This window comes from Pipistrellus kuhlii, unplaced genomic scaffold (assembly GCF_014108245.1).
Source record: "Pipistrellus kuhlii isolate mPipKuh1 unplaced genomic scaffold, mPipKuh1.p scaffold_m20_p_20, whole genome shotgun sequence".
In the NCBI taxonomy this organism is placed as follows: domain Eukaryota; kingdom Metazoa; phylum Chordata; class Mammalia; order Chiroptera; family Vespertilionidae; genus Pipistrellus; species Pipistrellus kuhlii.
In genome coordinates this window covers 16,030,778-16,053,892 of record NW_023425516.1, presented here as the reverse complement: position 1 = coordinate 16,053,892, position 23,115 = coordinate 16,030,778, and the positions used below count along the sequence as shown (strand labels likewise).

The window sequence follows — 23,115 nt, the reverse complement described above, 5'->3', positions numbered from 1 at the left end:
TATAACCTAATTGATAAAGCTTATTTGTATCTCATTTTAAATTTGGTAACATAGTTTTGTTTTCAACATTTACATAATGCCTTCTATTGGTTGCAGTTAAATGCTATTTTCGTATATATGGCAGGCAATAAGGTGGGTTTTTTTTAATTTTTATCTGAATGAGGTGATTTAAATAAAGTAACTAATAATACAGGTATGTGCACATATATGACAAAAAGTGTGACATGCTACTCAAATAAGTCAAATTATTCTTTAGTGGATTGGGATCCTTTATCAAGATGTGGCTTAGCTTAAATGATATAAGGGCAGGGTCATCCAATGAGCTCCATTACTTTGCTGACACTGTCTGCAAAAGTTACACAGACGATGTTATTTGTCTTAAGAGAGGAGCGAACTCTTCCTCAAATTCTTAAAGGGCTCTGGGACCCAAAGATGATCACTATCTCCATAAACCACTGCCGCGACTCAACTCTTTTTGCTCTGATTCCATTGCTCACCAAGGAATCTTCTGATTCCTAATTTACTAACAATGCAGATTTTGCCAGGTCCCTGACTAAAGGAAGCAGTGCTCTGGATAGGAGATTCAAAAGGAAATACAGTCCTAACTTAAAATTGACATCTGGTTTTCCAAGTCAATCCCATGAAATGGGCCCAGCAAGACTCTGTGTCCTTTGATCTGATCATGCTTTTCGACTTAAAGCACAGAGAACCAGCTCAGCCGTGAAGTGTCTCTTTCCTGGTTCACCCCCCCTCCCCCCAGAGAGCAGGGGCTGGGCGCCTTGTGTAGGTGTCCTCCTTAGTGCCTAGCTCGGAGCCTGCTGCAGGGGGACAGGCCATAGGTGTTTGTTGATTAATGCACACAAACAAAAGCTGTTTATCCACAGTAGGGGAGGGGTGTCATAAACAGTGTGACATGCAAACACAGGGACACATACATGTGTGGCAGCAATTCCTTGGGTTACTGAGGAAGAGTCACCCAAAAAGTGCAGAGTAACACTGTTTTTAATGAGTTTTAACCCAGAATACAAAACAACGTGCTAGCTGTGGTCTCAGTGTTAGTACAGCTGTAAACAAAGGTTTTTCTTCCCCCTTAAAGGCGAGTTACAAAAGTGTATCAGATGAGGTGAGACATTCCAGGCTATTTCTGAAAAACTTTAATTTCTTCACCCCCCCCCCCCCCCCCACCCACCCACCCAAAAGGAATTCAAAGAGATTGTGTAGGAGAATTTCTCTTTTGAGACTTTTAGCATGTCGGGATCACTTTTCTTGGTTTTGTTGTTGATTCCATTGGACACCCAGCCACTGGGTAAGTAAGGAAGCCAGTGTGGTTCTTTATGAGTTCTTCTGAGGAACTTTGATTGTGACCTGTAAGGGGATGCAGAGAAGCTGTTACACCTCCATGCTGGCTTGCAGGCACCTTCAGAAGAAAGGGCTTCCTTACTTCTGACATCTGAACAACCATCTGGCCAAACCCAGGAACCACTAGGTCTATATTCTGTATGAGATCACACTCTGCCTTCCTTCCCCGTCATCTGTGGTTGTCATGGGATGGGGGTGAGGAATTCCTATGAGCATCTAGATGCCCCGGGCGCGTCCTATAAGACCCACAAAATCATTTGGTCTGACTCTGCCAAGGCAACCACCGGTGGGACTCGAAATTCAATAAATCTAGGAGCTTTTTTCATAGCAAAAGAAATTATATTAAGTGAATTCTATTAAGCGAATGAGGTTAGGTATACTAGTAAATGTCCAAAATGTCTTTGGCAGAAAAAAAGTTCCCCACCCCTGATCTAGAGGGTAAAAGTCAGGGATGTTGCCCAACAATCCTACACTGCACAGGTCAGCCCCACAACCAAGCATTATCCAACCGCAAGGTTCAGAGGCCCTAACCTAGATCCACATTCTTCCCCAAGAGAATCAAAGGGGAAAAAACAATGTGCTGAAGCTTACAGGTGTCTCAGTGTGTTAAGTGGGAAGAGTCCATTCAGATGGCTTTGGGGTTGAAGCCCAACCTTACCCCCTACTGGGCAAGTACTTCATCTCTACATGCCTTGTTTTCTCATCTGTAAAATGGGCTAATAACAGTATCTGCTTCATGAGGTTGCTGTGAGCACAAAACGAGGTGACGTACCTAAGAAAGTCTAGCACAGACTCTGGCACAACATAAGCACTTAGTAAAAATGAGTTTAAAAGAAGATATTTTCTCATTGTTCCTCCCTGCAAACTTGACTCCTGTCCTGAAAAATTCCTATTTTTGTTAGTATCATCATGTGAGTTCCAAATTCAAAATACAGGACTCTTTATCACAAGCACTAAGCACAGTGCCTGGAACAGGGTGAATGCTGGCAGGTGAATCAAATGCTGCCAATTCTTTCTACAAAAGCACATGCCTCCCAAAAAAAGAAAGGAAAAAAAAAAAATGCCCAGGTTTAGGGGTTGGTCCCTAGTGGGGGGCATGCAGAAGACGACCAATCAATGATTCTCTTTTATCATTGATGTTTCTCTCTCCCCCTTCCTCTTTTGTTTTTGTTTGTTTTGTTTTAAGACTGTAGGCAGAGTAGTAGTTCAGTTTCTAGTTCTTTCTCACGGGAGAGAGCACAGACGGGGTCTTTACCTTATTTGGTAGCTTCTCTAGCTTAAAACAAGAAATCAGTAATAAATACTGATGGTCTGTCATGACGGAGAGGTCTGGGAAGGTGCCCATACTCACGGTTTTCACTTCAGTGTATGCCTGCAGGCCGTACTCTCCCAGCTCCCGGCCAAGCCCAGACATCTTGAAGCCACCAAACGGTGTCTGGGCCCCAAACACGTCATAGCAATTGATCCTATAGTTTGAAAGAGGATTTCAGAAATAACTTTTCGGGGATATGTGTCATACTCCTCAGACCTCCTTTGTTGCTCTAAAATTTACTGAGGAAAAATGAATGGGAAGAATAGTAATAACTAGCCACATCGGAGTTGAAAGCTTCAAGACATAAAGCCGTAGGCCATCTTCATTCTTCATGATGTGGTCACAGATGGATGTCAGTATAACGGGAACCCCACGTGACAGCATCTCTTTTTTGTTAATCCGTTTTTTGCTAATGAGATGCTAACCTTTTCTTGTTGCAATTTTTAAAACTTTAATTGAACTTAAAACTCACCATTTTAAGGTGTCCAATTCAGTGTTTTTATAGCATATTTACAGTGTTGTCCAAACCATCACCAAGTAATCCCAGAATATTTCTATCACCTCAAAAAGAAACCCTGTGCCTTATAAGCCGTCACTTCCCACTCCCCCTCCCAATCCTTAGAAGCCAATAATCTACTTTCAGACTTTATGGATTTGTCGTTCTAGACATTTCCTATAAGTGCAATCATATTATAGTAGAGGCCTGGTGCATGAAATTCATGCACTGGCAGGGGTCCCTCAGCCCGGCCTGTGCCATCTCGCAGGCCAGGACCCCTCGCTCCTTATCGTCTGCCTGCAGCGGAGGTGAGAGAGGCTCCCGCCACCACTGCTGCACTTGCCAGCCTTGAGCTCAGCTCCTGCCTTGAGCATCTGTCCCCTACTGGCCAGAGTGTGTCATAGCGACTGGTTGTTCCGCCAGTCATTCTACCATTCAGTCGATTTGCAAATTAGGGTTTTATTATAGGATGTGGCCTTGTGTGTCTGGCTTCTTTCATTTAGTTTCATGTTTTCACGATTCATCTATGTTGTAGTATGTGGCAATACTTCTTTCATGTCTGTGGCCAAATAATATTCCACTGCATGGACAGACCACATTATGTTTATCTATTCACCAGTTGATGGACTTTTATGCTATTTCTACCTTTTGGTTATTATGAATAATCTGCTATGAACATTTGGGTACACTTTTCTGTGTGGATGTATATTTCTACTTCTTTTGGGTATATACCTAGGAGTGGAATTGCTGGGTCCTATGGTAATTCTATGTTTAACTTATCGAGGAATTGTCAGACTGTTTTCCATGATGCCTGTAGCATTTTACATTCCCATCAGCAATGTGCAAGGGTTCCAATTTCTCCACAGTCTCGCTAACACTTGGTATTTTCTGGATTTTAAAATTTCAGCCATCCTAATGAGTGTGAGGGAGATGCTAAACTTTTAAGATCCTGTGAAGGGCCCTTAGCTCTGGTCCCCCACCCTTGTTACAGTTTGGCAAGGAGCCCCCAGTCATGCATCTGCTGCCCAAGAAGAACTGCACAAGCATTTGGACTGAGGGAAGTTGAGTCTCCTGGAGAGCGGCAGGGAAGCTGTCATCTGTCTGCTGTCCCACATACTCCCTGAGCCCAGAGCAGCTGAGCCCAGTACCCCAAATTCTGGGATGTAAGCACTGGATTCTGGAAGACCCTGGCTTCGGGGATCCCTGCCTGGGCATGAGGGGCTGCTGGGAGGCCTTACCACACAGTGCCAGCCTGGAGCGCTTGGGACAGATAACTGGCTTTGTCCAAGTCCCTTGTGAAGACAGCTGCAGCCAGCCCATATTTGGTACTGTTTGCTCTCCCAACGACTTCCTCTATGGTCTTGAACTTGAGGATCTGCATCACTGGCCCAAAGATCTGAGGTGAGAGAGGAGAGTGGAACCCAAAAGGAAGGAAGCTAGCGGGGTCAGTTACCTCCCAGTGCCACGTGCTTTACATGTGGATGTTATTTCTAAACAATTCTGCAATGTTTGCATTACTGACATGTCACACATAGACTTAATGTCTAAAATTTAAGTCAGCCATTCAGCAAGGCACACACTAGATGCTAAAGAAACAATTGAACAAAATACAGTCTCTGCTCTCAAGACACTCCAGGTGTATGTTGTACTCTCCCTGCCCTTTTCCTGGGATCAGCCATTTTCTCAAAGAATCCTGGTTCCTTTGTGTGAAGAACGGGATTTAGAAACCAAGATGCAGGAGCTACGTGTGCTTGTTGCTGTCGGGATGTGGCTGCTCTCAGCCCTCTCAGGGGAAAGCACTGGGGAAACTCCAAGTGGCCAAAATGTCAGCAGCAGCTCCGAGAGGAGAGGGTCAAGATCGGACGTAAACTGTAAATAACTTGTCCTCGGGACAGAGCCAGGATTTGGCCCAAAGCCAGCTGTTGGGTCACAGGGTCCAGATGTTAGATGAATTATCCACTTCCCGGAGCTCTGGCCCCCGGCTCACCTCCTCCTTTGCGATGGTCATGCTGTCTTGCACATCTCCGAACACAGTGGGCTGGATGAAGTAGCCTCGGTCAGCAGCTGCCCCTCCACCACACAGCAGCTTCGCCCCCTCATTCTTCCCAGTGTTGATATAGCCCAGAATCTTCTTAAACTGAGTTTCATCCACCTGCAGGCGAAGGAGCCCGGATTTAGAGATGCTAGAGCCATACCTTGCCTAGCTTCAGGCTTAGAACCGCACTGGCAAGAAGAGAACTGGGAAATGAATAAGTGAGCCAAGATAGGGAACACAAAGGGCCGATAAATATAAGAAAAAGCTTCAAGAACTGCACAGCAAACCCTCTGGTTTTATTTTTCAACTCTGAAATTACTAAAAATTTAAAATAGTGAGAAAATACATTGATGGCAAAGGTATGTTGAACATATGTCTCCTTTTTCCCCCATTGACCTCTCCCTGCCTGCTCCCTCCCCTCTAGTACATGCCCCCACCCCTCTAGTACATGCCCCCACCCCATTTGTTTTATTAAATTTGTATACAAGTTTGGAAAGCACTTTATGAATTGCATATACATATAGATACTAAATAATTAAATATCCACAAACCACAAAGAAAAGCAAGAGAAAGAGAGATGGTGAGATTCATTAGCCGCCTTATTCAAATAGCTAAAAAGTAGAAACCACCCAAGGGTCCATCCATAGATGAGTGGATAAACAAAATGGGTGCACATCCATTCAATGGAATATTCAGCCATTAGAAGGAATGAGCTATCAAGTCACAAAAAGACAGGGAGGGCCCTTAGATGCACATTGCTAAGTAAAGAGAGCCAAGAAGTGAGGGGGATGTGTGTGTGGGGGGGGGGCAGTAAAGCCCATCAGAAAAGACTTGATACTGCATGACCTTCTCTGGAAGAGACAACACTGTAAAGAAGTGAAAAGATCAGTGGTTGCCAGAAGCTGGGGGGAGGGAGAAAGGGAAGAACAGGTGGGACACGGGTTTCTGGTGAAACTGTTCTGTATGACAATTGATGCTGGACACATCTTTATAATTTGTCAAAACCATAAAATGTGAAACATCAAGGGTAAACCCTAAGGTACACTATAGACTTTAGTTAATAATAACAAATTAATATGGGCTCATCAGTTTTAACAAATGTGCCACACTAATGCAAGATGTCAGTAACAGGAAACTAGGGGGGGTGAAGGGAGAGTTGGGGGATATGGGATCTCTATAGTTTCTGCTCATTTTTCTGTGGGGGTTTTTGGATAGTCTACCAGTAGCCCTGCACACGAATACATGCACCAGTAGCTTGCTGCCGCCCTCCAGTAGCTCTCTGCCCACTGCCCCATACTCCTGTTTATCCCCCTCCACCCTTCCCTCGCGCCCCCATAGCTTGCTGCCCTGCCCACTCCTGTAGCTCCTGCTGCCCCACCCTCCTGCTGATCCTTGATCCAGTCGTTATGCAGTCGTTACGACCATTTGCCTATTACATCTTTATTATATACGATTAATTTTTTAAAAGGTTCCTTGGCCGTCCTGGTGCCTGGGGAGTGAACACCCGTAGCACGGCCACCCTCAGGAGGATGGAGCCTGCAGAGAGGCGCCCGTGGGCCCTGGAAGTAGGCTCAGGGCCATGTGAGAGCAGGGACCATCCCAGACCCTGCAGACTCCTTGTCCCTAGGAGGGGTGGCTGGAGGAGGCCAGTGCTGGGCCCTGTAGAGAAGGAGCCCAGGGCAGGTTGGGTCTAAGGACAACGCTGGAAAAAGGACCAGGATGCAGAGGAAATGGTAGACAGGCGCTGTATTTCTTTTTATTATAATTATCATTGACTAGAGTTTTAGTGATTAAAATGAACACATCTTCCTGGCTAAGAAAAAATTAAACAGCTCAGAAGAGTATAAAGTGAAGACCCTCCCTTCTCTGTGTCATGACTCACGACCCCACTCCCCAGAAATAATCATGGTTAACAGATCTGCGTGTCCTTCTGGTAGATGCATTTCATAGGTGGCCACGGCCTAGGAAGCAAGCATTCCCTTTTGCACAGACACTGACAAAGTGCTTTCCATCATTCACTTCCACTCCGCAGCCTCCTGGATTTATGAAGGGCAGGTGCAAAGGATGACAGAATGGCGGCTCAGAGCAGCCATGTGGCTTCTCAGGGACACACAGCTGGTACATGGCAGAGCCTAGGCTTTAAGCCATTCCTGTCTGACTCTTGAGTCCGAGGCCCTTTCTACTTCTCCCTGCTGGTTCCAGCCACCCAGACCCACCCATGGCTGTCGGCTTACCTGTGGTCCCTGCTCAGTCTGTCTGTCAAAGGGGTTCCCAACCACCCGAGACTTGGCCCGGGCAACGCTCCGCTCCACAAACTCATCATAAACATCCTCCTGCACGAAGGTCCGGGAGCCCGCACTGCAGCACTGGCCCTGGTTGAAGAACAGGGCGAAGTGGGCCTGCTCCACAGCCCAGTCCACTGTGGAGGCAGAGAGACGACCCTTAGGAGAGGACGACCCTGCCCCAGTGGCTGCCTACCTCCTTAACCCTTTCACGCCACCAACAGCATGGCGCCTGCGGGGTGCCAGGCCATGTGTCAGACAGACATGGTCACAGTGGTGACGGAACCGGGGGCAGCTGGGGGACCAACCCAGCCAGCCTATGGCGGGCAGGGAAGGCTCCCTAAAGGATGCCATGGAAGAAAAGTGGTCCGGTCTGAGAAAGCCTGGCACAGCTGGCTGGATTAGAGGGAGCAGAGAGGAGAGAAGTGGGAGAGGCTGGTCGTGCTGGCTGGAGGGCCTGCTGAGGAGCCTGGCCTTCATCTCGAGGCCCTGGCCCAGAAATGGAGCTGATAGACATGAGGACTGCTAGAGTGAGGAACTCAGCACAGACAGCTAATGGCTCCCTTCATGGCCAAACCTCCTCCCCCTGCAAACTCACTGTCGGCATCTGACATGATGATGTTGGGGCTCTTCCCTCCCAGCTCCAGGGTCACCCGCTTGAGGTTACTGTTCCCGGAAGCGACCTGGATATGGTGGCCAACCTGCCAGGAAGCAGAAACAGGGACCAGCTCTCAGTGGGAGGAGGAAGAACCAAGTGCTCTCACAGACACACAACAGAGGACCCCACAACCGAGTGACAAGCTAGATTATGAAAGACCTGGAGAATGTCGCCAAATCTGGCCACTCACGTACCATCGCTGCCCCACCCTGTGCTCTTAGGATGGCGATGATAGTAATGACACAGCAGTCATTGATGTGTGGCTTTTACACACTGAGCACCACATACATCCCAGGTACTGTACTAAGTGCTTTGTGTGCATGGAATTCAATCCTCACAATGGCCTCAAAGGTAGGAGCAACCCTGTTATTCCTTGATTTAGAAGTGTGGGAGCTGCTCTAGCAAGTTTGGCTCAGTGTATAGAGCTTCGGCCTGCGATCTAAAGGGGCCCAGGTTCGATTCCAGTCAAGGGCGCATGCCTGGGGTGCGGGCTCAATCTCCAGTGTGGGGTGTGGAGGAGGCAGATGATCAATGATTCTCCCTCAACAATGATGTTTCTATCTCTCCCTCTCCCTTCGTCTCTGAGGTCAATAAAAATATATATTTTTTTAAAGTTTGGGAGCTGCATCTTTACTCAAGGTCACTCAGCTGGTTAACGGGGAGTCAGAATGCACACCCAGGCAACATAAATCTAGCAGAATTCAAACCCACTGCCCTGCCACCCTCCCACGACGTGTGCAGTGTGGTCCCCTGTGCATGGCACACTGTGGGCAGGACGGGGCGCTCCTCACCTCCGCATTCTCAGCCTGGCACAAAACCACTGCTGACCTATTTGTTGAATGAACACGTGTATCTTGAATGCATCATCCTTTCGGGAGAGTAAGAACTTGAACCAAACACCCAGCAAGCTTGAGGTCCTGGGGACACCTTACCTCGGTGGAACCGGTGAAGGCCACTTTGTTCACACCCATGTGGGAGGCAATGGCAGCCCCAGCCGTGGGACCAAATCCAGGAATGATATTAACCACGCCAGGGGGGAAGCCAGCCTGTGTGTAAACAACCAGGAGACACTGGGCATCATCCTCCCACTCCAGGGCCTGGACAGAGGCACACACATCCCTCCCCAGAGACGCCAAGGAGTGAGGCCCGGACATAGGTGAGCAGAAGTAGTCTTATGGGGAGCCGCTCTGGGATGCTAAACAGAACAGCAAGAAACATGTGTCTCAGAGTTCCCCATGGCTGTTGTCACTCCCCCGATGGTAATCACTTCGAACAATTTCATTGTTCACAGGGGTCTTCCAATGAAGCCAAGATAGAAACAGGAAAGATGGGGCCTCTTTAGCTGAAGTGTGGTGATGGGGGTGCTTAGCCCCTGCTCTACAAATGCCCCTCACTTTGGACTCAGGCCCCCTCCTCAGAACTCTTGTAGAGACGGCTTGTAGAGAGCACCCAGAGGTCAAGATGGACAGCCACACACCTCCTTTATCAAGTTGGCCACGTAGAGGGCGGTGAGTGGCGTCTGCTCAGCCACCTTCATCACAACCACATTTCCAGTCGCCAAGGCAGGGCCCAGCTTCCATGCTTGCATGAGGAGCGGGAAATTCCACTGCAGTAAACAACAGTCACTCCCGAACCCAAGTAAACAATAGTGACTCCCCAGAGAGCAGCAGTGACTTCCCTGAACCCCTTCTTCTGCCCCTCTCCCCCTTCCCCAACTCAGTCGTAGCTTTAAGACAGATGGGTGAGGGAGGGTGAAATAGGGACTCACTTTCCTGAGTGCTTCCTTGTATGAAGCTAAACTGTTGTATTCAGTCCTCCTTGCCCTTCTGCCCTAAGACAGGTCTGTGTTCCCTTCCACTTTGCAGATAAGGAAACTCAAGCTTAGGGAGACAGTGACTCACCCACGGTCACAAAGTTCATGAGTGGAAGGGCAGGGCCCTGAATCCAAGTTGGCTTTGTCAAAACCCCGTTCACACTCCTGAGCCTGCTGGAGACTGCCACGCCTCAAGGCGCTCCCAGTAAACTTCACTCGTTTGTTATAAGGCTGACACTCACCGGGATGATCTGCCCACACACTCCCACAGGTTCGTGGCGGGTGTAACTGAAGAAGTCCCCGTCAACGGGAATGGTTTTCCCATGGTACTTATCGGCCCAGCCAGCATAATAACTTCAAAAGAAAAAGTCCAAACTTCTGTCAGGAACCCCTATAAATCTCAGCAGAAAGAAAAACCTCAAACTGTCTACCTGGGTGTTTCTGATAATTGCCCTTGTTCTTAGCTTGTTCCCAGAACAACCTAACTGCTAAGGTCACAATAATCCACTCTAGGGAACTAACTTCTAATTCCCGGATTCACCTGGGATGCTCATAAAAAACACCAAATTCCAAGAGCCCACTTCCAGTTTTCTTAACCTGGCTCTCTGGGTGGATGCCCAGGAATCCGTTTGTTGTTTTTAGTATATTTTTATTGATTTCAGAAAGGAAGAGAGACAGAAACATCAATGATAAGAGAGAATCATTGACTGGCTGCCTCCTGCACGCCCCCCTCTGGGGGTCAAGCAGCCTGTTCATGTGCCCTGACCAGGAATCAAACCATGACCTCCTGGTTCATATGTCAACCGTCAACCACTGCACCACACCAGCCAGGCATGGAATGGGTGTTTTTAATAAACATTCAGATTTATTAAATTGTGACTGCTGCACCAGCCCAGCATTTGACAACCATGGATCAGATCTGGTAGAAACGTGCAAACCTGCTGAAACCGGTTTGGCTCAATGGATAGAGGGTTAGCTTGGGGACTGAAGAGTCCCGGGTTCAATTCTGGTCAGGGGCATGTACCTTGGTTGCGGGCATATCCCCTGTGGAGTGTGTGCGAGAGGCAGCTGATCGATGACTCTCTCTCATTGATGTTGGATAGAGCATCGGCTGCGGAATGAAGGGTCCCACATTTGATTGTAGTCAAGGGCATGTACCTTGGTTGCGGCCACATCCCCAGTAGGGGGTGTGCAAGAGGCAGCTGATCCATGTTTCTCTCATGGATGTTTCTAGCTATCTGTCCCTCTCTCTTCCTCTCTATAAAAAATCAATAAAATATATATTTTTTAAATAAAATGTTTATGACGAAACTGGTTTGGCTCAGTAGATAGAGCGTCGGTCTGTGACTGGAAGGCCCCAGGTTCGATTCTGGTCAAAGGGCATGTACATTGGTTGCGGGCATGTCCCTGGTAGGGGGCATGCAGGAGGCAGCTGGTCGATGTTTCTCTCTCATCAATGTTTTTAACTCTCTTCCTCTCTATGAAAAATCAATAAAATATATTTTTTTAAATAAAATAAATAAAATAAAATGTCTATGATCAAACTAACACAAAGGAAGGAAATAGAGATTAGGGCAGATATAGATGAAATGGAGAATAGAAAAAAATAGATAAAATTAACAAAGCCAAAAGGTGGTTCTTTGAAAAGATTCACAAACTTGAAAGATTTTCAGCTTAGACTAAGGAAAAAAGGAAGACAACATAAATAACTAAAATCAGAAATGAAAGTGAGGATATTTTGATCGACCTCACAGAGATAAAAAGGGTATGAGAGAATACTATGAACAGTTGAAGCCAACATATTGGACAACTAGGAACCTTTTTTCTACCAAGGGCCATTTGCATTTTTAGAACATCATTCAAGGGCCATACAAAATGATCAAATTAAATATTAGGCTGCTATGTTTGGTCAAATATTTAATTAACTTACCCCTGATGCCTTGGCAAGACCAGACCAAATGGTTTTGAAGGCCTTGTACATTCTCTACCCCTGACCCTAAGGATATGAACAAATCCAACTAAAACATACATTACCAAAACTGACTCAAGAATCAAGAAAAACATGACTAGTCTAGAGGCCCAGTGCACAAAATTCATGCATGGGTGTGGTCCCTAGGCCTGGCTGGCGATTGAAGCACGAGCGTCTGGTGTGGAAGGGCAGGTGCCAGCTGACCTCTGGGCTCTGGGCAGCACCTGGGCCCCCTCCGCCTGAGTCATGGTGCACGAGTCCCCAGGGAGAGATATAGTGAACTCAGCTAGACACAGCGCACTCTCCCAGCTGGCCTCGCAGACCAGCTTCTGCATGAACCCACAGGGAGCCCCCGAGAGCTGCGGCCCGGCTCACCCAGAAGAGGCTGCTCAGATGCTGGGCGGGCTCCTCGCAGGCACTCGGCACCTAAGCACATGGGCTTCCCCAGCACGTGAGCCCTGGCATCTCAAGGGAAAGTAGCAGGGAGTGAGAGCAAGCTTGGCAGACACCCACACTCTTACTGCACCGCCGTCCCCATCGCCCCAGCCCCCGGGCAGCTTATTGCCAACTTCTGCCATGGTCCGCACCACCCCCTGGTGGCCAGCACGTTATAGCAAGCAGTCAAACTCCCAATCTCCTGGTCGAATTGCCCAAGGGGACAATGCATACTATGGGAGTTCAACCAGGGGGTGGGGTCAGCCAGGGGAAGGGAGGGAGGGAGGCCAGCAGTGGAGGCAGGTGGCTGGGGGGAAAAGGAGGGAGGGAGTACCCAGCCGGCAGCTGGTAGCCACTAGGGACTCTACCAGTGCACAAATTTCATGCACTGGGCCTCTAGTACAGTATTATAATTTTGGTACTGAGGGATTTTCCCAAGATAGATGCCAGTAGAACACTTTTCTTCAATTCTCATGATCCATTTACATTATCCTATTTCTACCTCCCCAGTTCGCCCTCCCCTTTGGCAGAGCCAGAACAAAGACCAGGAAGCCTGAGGCCCTACCGAAGACATTTGAGGACCATGTCCAAATCCACCAGGTAGGAGATGATATAGGGCTTGCCATTATCCAGGGTCTCCAAGGCCTAAGAAAAGAGAACACGATCAGCACAGACATACTGGCACGGGAATGAAACAAAGCAAACCAGTGACAAGCAGCACAGAGGCGCAGCATGGGCTGAGAAGGGCTGTGGCCAATCTGGGCCACTGAATATCGCAGCATTTCTGGGCCAGCAGCCCCCCTCTCCAAAGGCAGGGAGAATGAGCAGGGAGATGAGGAGAAGGATGCACCGACTTCTCATTCAGTCACTTCACAAACACATTGTTTTCAGTTTCTGCTCTATGCCAGATCCAGGGGCTGGGAATACAGAGACTAACAAGAAGCTTCCAGAGCAAAGAGCCAGTGAAGAAAGACAGGAATCATCAATCACATGGGTTCAGAGTGCTAGGAAGGCACTGATCGGTTAGGCTCGGAGGATAGAGCATCGGCCTGCGGACCAAAGGATCCCAGGTTCGATTCTGGTCAAGGACTTGTACCTTGGAGGCAGCTAATTGATGTTTCTCTCTCAATGTTTCTAACTCTCTATCCCTCTCCTTTTCTCTCTATAAAAAAAATCAATAAAATATATTAAAAAAAAAAAAAAAAAAAAAGAGTTCTAGGAAGAAGGCCAAGCCAGTCTGAGAAACTCCAACCTGAAGGACATGTAGGTGGTGACTGGGCAAAAGGGGAAGATACAATGGTGATGATGGAAAGAACATTCCAGGCAGAGGGAACAGTATGTGCAACAGCCCTGATGCTCAAAGAAGCTTGGTAGTCAAATAGTTGGGTGCATACATCTACACCATGGAATACTACGCCGCCATAAAAAAGAAGGAACTCTTATCATTTGCAGCCACCTGGATGGAACTGGAGAACATCATGCTGAGTGAACTAAGCCAGTCAATGAAAGAGAAACACCACATGACCTCACTCATTTATGGATAATAAGGAACATTATAAACTGATGAACAAAATGATAGATACAGAGAGAGTAAAGCAACAAACAGACTGTCAAATTACAGCGGGGAGGGTAGGGATATATGGGGGAGGTAGGAGATCAACCGAAGGACTTGAATGCATGCATATAAGCATAAGCAATGGACGAAAAACTATGGGGAGGGAGGGTATGTATGGAAGGGGGGATTGGTAAGGTATGTACACATATAATACCTTAATTTAAAAAAAATGAGGGGGAAAAAAAAGAAAAAGAAAAAAAGTTGGATGCAGGCAGGTGAGCTGAGCTGGGTGTGAGGGCCAAGGTCCAGCATGAGTTAGGAGATGGAGCCAGACCAGGCAGGGCCTTGCAGGCCACATTGAGGAAACAGGACTTTATCCTAAGGACACAGGATGCCATGGAAGGCCTTGGAGAGGAGCTCCATGATATAATTTGCCTTCTAGAAGGGTCACTCTGGCTGCTAAGTAGAGAATGTATAGGCGAGAGGAAGGCGTACTGCCTCCTGGTTCCTCTGCCTCTGGCAGCCAGGGAGAAGGATGTGCAGGAGAGGTGTCCATCCCTGGGGGATTCTCCTGGGAAGACTCCCCAACATGGCTCTCCTCTCTCCCCTAGTCTCCTCCTTGCTTAGCCAAACCCACTGCATCTAAAGAGACTCCTTTGGTTGGTGCAGGGACATATCCCAAAGGAACCCAGCCTCTGCCACTCTGAACCAGTTACCTGTCAGCACTGTGGCCCCTCCCTGGTTGTCTATGGGATGCTCTGAACCCCTTCGCCATGTGGGATAAGAGGGAAGGGGGCTGAGAACTCACTGCCAGGTAGGTCCGGTCCCGCTCAATCAGGTCAGCCAGACGGTTTATCAGCCGGCCCCTGTCGGAGGCATCCATGCGGCGCCAGGGCGAGCCCAGCTTGAAGGCGGCCTGAGCAGCCTTTACTGCCTTGTCCACATCTTCCTGGAAAACACCCAGCAAGGCAGCTCAGGCCTTCTGAGCAACAGCCCCCTCCAAACACCGCCCACCCCACTGGCCACCAGTCAATGCCTGTACAGAACCCTGCCCTGACACCCGTCCCAGCCTCGAAGGGCTCGCCCTCGTGAGCTTCAGGCTGGCCTTCCCAGGGGTCACGGAGGGAATGAGGACCCTGGCGGTTTCCATTTCTGTAATTTCATTTCAAAATCCCCCAATGAGTTTTGGAGGGAAAGGCACTCCAGGGTCAGTGCTTAGAATGTGACCATGTTTTCCCTTCCTAAGAAAGCATGCCTTGTGAGCTTAATTACCCATTCCTTCTCAGACAGTGGCAGTGCCCAGCAAATGCAGGGTTACCAGCTTTCCTCTCCTTGGGGAAGCTGCAAACCAACCCAGACAAATCAGCTACATTTTTTATAAGAGAGATGTGTCTCAGGAAGTGGGGAGCACGGTTCTCATTCATCACATTTGCTTTTAGCAAAGGCAGCAGGCCTTAAGAATGACTATAGAAGACTGTCTTAAGCAGAGGAAATGAGGCATTCTTAAATTATTTGTAATGCTGTTTCTATAAAAAGTACATATTTTTATTGAAAGTATAATATAAAAAATTGTAATTAACTATTACTATTTAATTACTATATATATGGAAAACAAAACATACTACCAACACCAGAGCTAGATCTCAGGAAACCTAAATTCTACTCAACAAGATTTCCATCTAGCTCTGGAGAGACTAGAATAGATATTCTCAAGTTCAATTGCAAGTCTACAATCCACAACAGTAAGAAGTAATGAAGTTACATACAGTCTAGCACCTTTGTCTGCAAGGAAGAGTTTCTGTTGATTCATTTACTCAATTTTAATTGACATTTTTTAGTTATGAAAGCAATACGCACACAATAAAGTTTCCATCATAAAAAATATACTAAGTAAAAAATTGAATTATCCTTGCCCACCCCTTCTCCGAGGTAAGCCACCAGTTCTCACCTTGTCTCCTTCAGCTACTTGACAGATGACTTCCCCAGTGGATGGATTGATGGCGGGGAACGTTTTCTTGCTGACAGCATTATGCCACTCATTGTTTATGAAGATCTACAATGAGAAGACAGAAAGTTCTCAGGACCAGTTTTCAACCCGAAACTGATATTAAACAAAAAATCGGAAAGAACATATCATTTAACTCAGTGATGTGACCACAAGGTTAAAAGCCGCAGGCCTTGAAGATTATCCGAGCTGGAGTGCCCACTCTGCCGACTGACCTCGGGTAAGTCTTTTGATCTTTCAGTGTCTTGGTTTCTTTGATCTGAAAAATGATCTATCAGTTGTGTAACATCACCTCACAATGGTGGCTTACACTGACTTAGTATTATCTAATAATGGTTATGTCCATTGATTGGGCTCAAGTGGTTGCAAAGTGAGGGTGCCTGGCGCTGGATGTGCAAGATGGTTTCTTCCCTTGCATCTGGCACCACGTGGCTGCTTGGGCTTCCTGACCGTATGGTGGGCTTAGGCTAGTCAGACTTCTCACAAGACAGCTGCCTTGCCCAGGAAGAATGTTCCAAGAGACCCGGGCAGATGCTGACAGGCTTCTTAAGATCTAGCTCCGGAAGTCACATGGCCTCGTTTCTGACACCCATTTCACTGATCAGAGTGAGTCACAGGCTCAGTCCGGACTCGTGGGGAAGGGGAGAGGAGGCCCCACCTCTCCTTGGGAGGAGCTGCAAAGAATTTGCAACCATCTTTCCTTTAACACACTAGGGCACAGGGTTGTGGAGAATCGAGGTAGATTATTCTTTTGTCCCCTCAGCAAACGTTAGTGAACACCGGCAATGAGCCAGGCACATTCTAGGGCTGAGGACACAGTGGAAACCAAACCCAGTGAGGACCTTTCTCTCATGGAGCTGGCATTCTGTTGAGCACAGAAAATAAAGAAGCAATCAAATACACAAGCAACCTCAGACTGCCAGGGCAAGTGCAAAGGAGAAAAATTGGGTCCAGGGACGGGTCTAGAGGGGGAGATTGAGAACTTTAGCTGGGATGACTGGGGAGGGCCTCTAAGAAGCGGGCATTTGACTAGAGCCCTGGCTGATAAAAAGGAGCACCAAGCAAAGCTAAGGTCATAGCTCAATCCAGGGCAGGGATTCGGGGGCCAGCTGGGCCCAGGGAGGGCTGGCCCAGCTCCATGCTCAAGAACAGGGGTCAAGACTAGAACCCGGGTGAATTCGGGCACTTCTCCTCCTACTTGTGTCCCATGGGGCAAGGTGCACCACCTCCCTGAGCCTTTGGGAGTCACCATAGCAGCCCTCATAAAGGGCGTGCGGCAGTTCTAGGTGCTTGCAGCCAGCCTGCCATGGAGTAAGTGCAATGCTGACAATGGCAGCAAGGGTGGTGACAGCAAGGAGCCGGTCAGGAAAGGGCCGATCAAAGGTCACTTTCCCAGGCTCAAATTTGGTATCTCAGTGCAATCCCTACCCCGCCATCATGGGGGGGAATCCGCAGCTGTGCACCTACAGTAAAAGGCTCTTGGCATTTGGCAGGAGAATGTGGGTAAACACCAGTCAGATTCTTTGGAAATATGTTTGTGTGGTTTCAGATTATTTGGTTGATCATTAATCTTAAGGAAAATGACACCTTTTTTTCCTTCCCAAAGGAGGGGCAGGAGGGCTGGGAAGTGGGTGATGGGTAGTTTCCAGTGGGGGAAGCAGGTGTGGCAGAAAGAGCTCAGGCCCGAAGCCAGGTAGACCTGGTGGAGTCCTCTCTGAGAGCCAGCCCCTCCCCCTGGGGAATGTGGAGGAAAGGGAGTCTCATGGGCGGAGTAGAGCTAACACCTGGGGAACGTGTCTGGGGTGTAAAGTTCCTAAGCCACCCGTCCTCCCCACTCATAGTGGGGTCTCACCCCCCACATACACTACTCTAGATCCTGTGGCTGTCTCAGCTATAAGATTCCTAGGAGCAAGGGCCAGGTCGGTCTGTATCATTCTGTGTTGTTCCCTGCACAGCAACATACTAAGTTAGTTTGTCCTAGAAAAGTTCTAATCGTTATTTTGCAAAGATCATGAATGATGAAGCAGAGGGGTGGGCCAGTCTGGCTAACTTCCCACTGTCCTCACCCCGGTCCCTCCCCCCCCCACCCCATTCTTAGACAAAGAAACCTGGCACCTATCTGCCTCTCAAAGCCCTGAATTTGCTGGGTCAGTCTCCATCATTGAATTTTCGACAATCTATTCTCGCTCCAAACTGATGAGATAATCCTGGGTTTGCAGGAACTTGGAATCTTCCTTCTGTTTAGGGTTCCCATTTCCCTTCCCCTGGAGCTGTCCTTCCTCTCTGGGGAGGGACCCAGGGCAGGAAGGTTCTGGAACAGAGCCTCTACGGAAGTCCAGCTCCCACTGAGGAGTTTGTTATTTCTCTTGAATAAGCACAAGGGCAAGAGTCCAAGCCAAGTTCATCGTAATCTCCTGCCAGAAACCCAAAGCTTGACTTACATAACATGCGTAACTCAGTCACCCTGGGACAGCTCCCACTTCATTCGTTTCTAGAAGCAGAGTGACACTCTAGCCACTCTTCGGGATTTGACACTTTGAATCTGGACTGTTGGCAAAACTCATAGAGGTTGGATTCACTCATCCACAGTAAGTTTCACTGAGTGCCAGGCACTGAGTGAACCGCCAAGTCCTGCCTCCTGTGCTACCATCCTGGGCAGGAAAGACTCAGGCATCCAGGAAACCAACGAAGTGAGAAGTGGACACAAACAGGCAGGAGTGAGGAACAGACCTCAGGGTCAGAGAGCAACAGAGCGGGGGGAGCAGAGGGGCCTCTGGGTGAGTACCTAGGGCTGCTGGTGCTGGGGCCCTGGAGGGAACAGCAGACTTGTAGTTCCTCCCTCAGGAGGGGCAGCAGGCTGGGGAGGGGCAACATGTTCTTTCCCATTCCCTGCTAGAGCACAAGCTGTACACATAGTTTTGTAAATGGTAACCATTTGTACCCTAAGTAAATATTTACAGCGCAACACTCAATATTCTAATCTCAGCTAGGAACATAGCTCCTCCGTCTAAATTTCAAACAATCCATCCCCTTGTCCCTTAAATATTTACATCTTTTTCCTGACCATAAAGCCTGGGCATGAGGCGGCAGGGTAGCTAAGGACATGCATGCTAGAGTTGGTTTTCTCATCTGTAAGATGGGACAGCAGTAACGCCTGGCTATTAGAGTTGTTGGTAGAATGCAAGGTAAAATGTAGGTACAGGCCTTGGGCACATGGCCTGATATATCATTAAGTGATCGAAAATCACTGGATTGGCCGAAACCGGTTTGGCTCAGTGGATAGAGCCTCGGCCTACGGACTGAAAGGTCCCAGGTTCGATTCCGGGCAAGGGCATGTATCTTGGTTGCAGGCACATCCCCAGTAGGGGGTGTGCAAGAGGCAACTGATCGATGATTCTCTCTCATCGATGTTTCTAACTCTCTAGCCCTCTCTCTTCCTCTCTGTAAAAAAATCAATAAAAATATATTTTTTTTATAAAAGAAAGAAAATCACTGGATTGGGGGATACCTACACATGTCCGCAAGACACACATGCTTCACTTTGTATACTGAGGATGTATTACTGTTGTAATCAGAAAATTCATATAGAGAAATCCTTTCCTAATTCCCTTTTTGTCAGTTTTCTCTTTAGTTCCTGAGTGTTGTGGTCAAGATGCTAAGAACAGAGATACAAATTTAATTCACCCAAACCCTCATTTAGGAAACAAATTACAACTCCAACAGCACCCACATAAAATGGAGTTACATCACATTGTCTTGAAAACTCAGCAGCACCGTTATCCCCACTGCCATTGACGGCTGCTAAATGTGGACGGACCAGTAGTCATGAGCCAGGCAGGTAGGTGCTAAGGGCGGTATGAGGACGCACTATTTCATCCGCACAACTTCAGAAGAGCTCAGGATATCTCCTTCTGGGGAGACTCCAGACTCCAGACTCCCCAACAACTCACTGCACTTCAAGAAGCTGATAACCACAGGGAAATGTCAGCTTCCTATCCAGAGCCCCTGGTAAAAGGTTCAAAAGTTTAGGATTAGGCCTTGGCATTCTTGCCAGCAAGGTTTGCAATAACTCAACACTGAAAACAGCCCTGGCCAGTGTGGCTCAGTGGATAAGGCGGTGGCCTTCGGACCAAAGGATCCCGGGTTCAATAGACTCCTCCCTGACCCAGGGCCCTGGTTGGGGCTCGTGCAGGAGGCAACCAATCAATGTGCTTCTCTCACATCCATGTTTCTGTCTTTCCCTCTCTCTCCCACTCTCTCTGATAATCAATGGGAAAAGATTCTCAGATCAGAATTAAAAACAAAACAAATAGCTGCTAGTGCTAGTGCTAGTGCTAGTAGCTCTGAGAAGAGCAGTGCCAGCATGCTGGGAGACTGCAGTCCTTGGGAGAATGGACCATGTGAAAGTGCCCACTGAGAGAGAATGCAGATAACATTGTTCAATGAGATAGCTTCAGAACAGAAAGTGCTAGAATCTAATTTATGAAAGAAAGAAAAAATCTGTTGTGCTCTCTCTCTCTCTCTCTCTCTCTCACACACACACACACACACACACACACACACAAATACAGAGAAAATGTCTGCAACATCTGCTAACAGGAAATGCCTTAGGGTATGCGGAAGTTTTACAATACTTTATGCATTTTTATACAGTGAGCACATGTTACTTTTATGATCTCCAAAAATCCGATAGAAAAGTCACAGGTACCCTGGCCGATGTGCAGCGAACGTTTAAAGCTCAGGTCTGTGGGTTCAGTTCCCAGTCAAGGGCACATATCTCAGTTTCCGGTTTCCCAGCCCCTGGGGGGGGCGCTTGTAGGAGGAAGCCGATCAATGTGTGTGTGTCTCTCTCTCCCCCTCCTACCTCCCTTCCCCTCTCTCTAGAAATAAATGGAAAAAGTATCCTCTAGGGCACATGTGTCAAACACAAGGCCCTCGGGCCAAATCCGTCCTGCCAGGCCTTGCAATGTGGCCCGCACCACGCTGTCATCACTGCACTCTGCTGCGTTTCCATCACAATGAGTTTATGACTGTTCAGTAAACCATTCGGCCCGCGATTTAGGCTGGATTTTAGATTTTGGCCCCTTCTCTGATTGAGTTCGACACCCCTACTCTAGGGTGAGGTTTAAAAAAATAACTTGGAGGAGGGGTTTGGGGGGGAGTCTCAGAGAGAATTCACTCCACTCCTCCAACTTACATTCTCAGACTCAATTTGGAGAACAGGACTCAGGTTATCCACCAGACCTGTGTGTGTGTGTGTGTATCCTTTTTCTCACCTCCATGTGGCCACCAAGGTTTGGGTGCTGAAGCCTCGCCCTCCATGATATTTCTGCTGCATCTTTTTTTTTTTTTTTTTTTTTTTTGCTGCATCTTTTGATAGTCAAATGTTTCAAGCATGAACTCGCACAGCCTACACCAAGGGAATTAAAGCTGCAGCACTTCTGGCTGGTGTTATAAAAGGACACTGTTTTATTCTCTGGAAACATCCCTAGCATCATGTGGCCGTGCCTGTACCCATCACCTGCGTGCAGCTTTGCAGCCAAACTCTGGGCCTGACATGCTATTGGAAGCAGCCACCTGGGGGCCGACTCGCCCTTTCGATCCCCCCAGAGATGCATCAGCAGCACCATAGGATGGTCTGGGTAGGAGCTTCCTCTTGGGATCTAGATGTGAACCCCAACTCTGCCACTGACTTCAGCCTTGAGGCAAATCACCTCTTTGTAGCTCAGTCTCTCCATGTGTAAAATGGAGATAGCCACAGAACCTACCTCCAAATGCTGTTGTAAGGACTAAACAGTAAAACAGGTAAATGCTTAGGATGGTTCCAGGTACAAAAGGTTGTTCAGGGAACTAGAAGCTGCTGTTTCTGGAAGTGCCTTCAGGAGCGGGTGAGGTCCTGGGCTCACCCCCTTCCCGCTTCACAGAGGAAACCAGAGCTCAGAGAAGGACAGCAGCTCCACTTGTTGCACACAGAACAGATGAACTCTCACAACTGACTTCCTTCTCTATGAATTCCGGCGCTTCACCCAAACTCACAGATCACAGGAGGAAACACCACCAAGGCCGGTGTGAGCATCGCCGGCGGTTATCGGTGTCACCCCGGAAAGCCCTCCTTGGTTTGGTGGAAGGAAGCCAGCTCCTCGGAAGGCAGACACTGCCGGGCACGGCACAGCGGCGACGGTCCCGTGCCCTTCCCTCCCCAGCAGTGAGGATGCCGGGGGCGCCAACGGCCTTGGCCTCCGCTCTTTCTCCCCCACCCCCCCCCCCCCGCCGCCCGGAACCCCTTGAGCAAGAGCATGAGTGGAGGAGGAAGACATGGCCAAGGAAACGACCTAAAAGTCCCTGCAAAGAGGGACGTGCAAGAACGAGACCGTCGTTGGAGTGGGAGGCGGTGAAGACCCTTCGCAGACACAGGGGCGCCCGAGAAGTCTGGGCAGCAAGGCCGGAGGAGGGAGGACGGGGGAGGGTGGGGGGCGTTCAGCAGGCCGGGAGGCGATCGGACCCAAACCAGGAACGACCCCGTCTCACTCAGCCGGGCTGTGCAACAGGGCTGTCCGACGCGGGGCGGGAACGTGTGCGCCAAGTCCAGCCGCGGCTAACGGGGTAAACTGAGGCCCCAAGGGGCCTGGCCCGTCCCCGGAGAGGACAAAGCGCCGGCGGGTCGGGGCCGGCGGCCTCACCTGGTTGTAGGAGACTTCGGGGTGCTGGTTGGGGGCCGGCACCACCTGGGTGGCGGTGGCGGACAGGAGGCGGCGGCCCAGGCGCGGCCCGAGGCCCGAGGCGGCGAGCAGAGCTGCGCGCAACATGCTGCAGGCGGAGCGGGCGGCGGTGGCGGCCGAGGGCTCCGGCGTCCACAGCCTCTCCCCGCCCCGGCGCGGCCGCCAACCCGCAGGCGCGGAGCGGGGCGCGGGGGGCGGAGCTGCCCCGAGGGAGGCCGCAGCGCCCGCCCGCGGCGGGGAGAGGTGGGGACGCGGGTGGGGATGGGGGCCGCTGCCCTCCCAGGCGCGCCCCCTCTGCGCCCCGCACTCCTCCGGCGCGGCCCCGCGTGTGCTGGGTCACCGACCTCGCGATTGCTGCACCTGAACCTACTGTGTACGGGCCTGAGCCGAGCACCCCTGTCCTCACTTCCGGGGCCTTCCACTCCAGTGGGGGAGACCGAGGTTCCACCGAAGGCGGGCGGTTTCGGATGGTGACAG

General features: G+C 49.2%; 1 protein-coding gene across 2 annotated transcripts; it reads right to left on the bottom strand.

The window, feature by feature from the left end:
- Nucleotides 1-987: 987 nt before the first annotated feature.
- ALDH2 (aldehyde dehydrogenase 2 family member) lies at nucleotides 988-22,792 on the bottom strand. Of its 2 annotated transcripts, none has more exons than XM_036449330.2 (13): nucleotides 22,600-22,792; nucleotides 15,863-15,967; nucleotides 14,723-14,863; nucleotides 12,925-13,004; nucleotides 10,198-10,309; nucleotides 9,620-9,748; nucleotides 9,075-9,188; nucleotides 8,083-8,185; nucleotides 7,437-7,621; nucleotides 5,155-5,319; nucleotides 4,406-4,563; nucleotides 2,711-2,825; nucleotides 988-1,365 (listed from the first exon to the last, which is right to left on the bottom strand). In XM_036449330.2, the coding sequence occupies exons 1-13, from the start codon at nucleotides 22,723-22,725 to the stop codon at nucleotides 1,333-1,335; spliced, it is 1,566 nt and encodes a 521-aa protein (XP_036305223.1). In that variant the 5' UTR covers nucleotides 22,726-22,792; the 3' UTR covers nucleotides 988-1,332. The 2 variants fall into 2 exon arrangements, with proteins under 2 accessions (XP_036305223.1, XP_045441567.1); XM_045585611.1 differs by lacking the exon at nucleotides 22,600-22,792 and adding an exon at nucleotides 21,196-21,216.
- Nucleotides 22,793-23,115: the final 323 nt, after the last annotated feature.

Coding starts and splice junctions, on each gene's coding strand:
- ALDH2 (XM_036449330.2), bottom strand. CDS start 22,725: ATGTTGCGCGCAGCTCTGCTCGCCGCCTCGGGCCTCGGGCCGCGCCTG. Junction 15,968..22,599: donor CCGAAGTCTCCTACAACCAG/GTGAGGCCGCCG, acceptor TTCTCATTGTAG/ATCTTCATAAACAATGAGTG. Junction 5,320..7,436: donor AGACTGAGCAGGGACCACAG/GTAAGCCGACAG, acceptor CTTCGCCTGCAG/GTGGATGAAACTCAGTTTAA.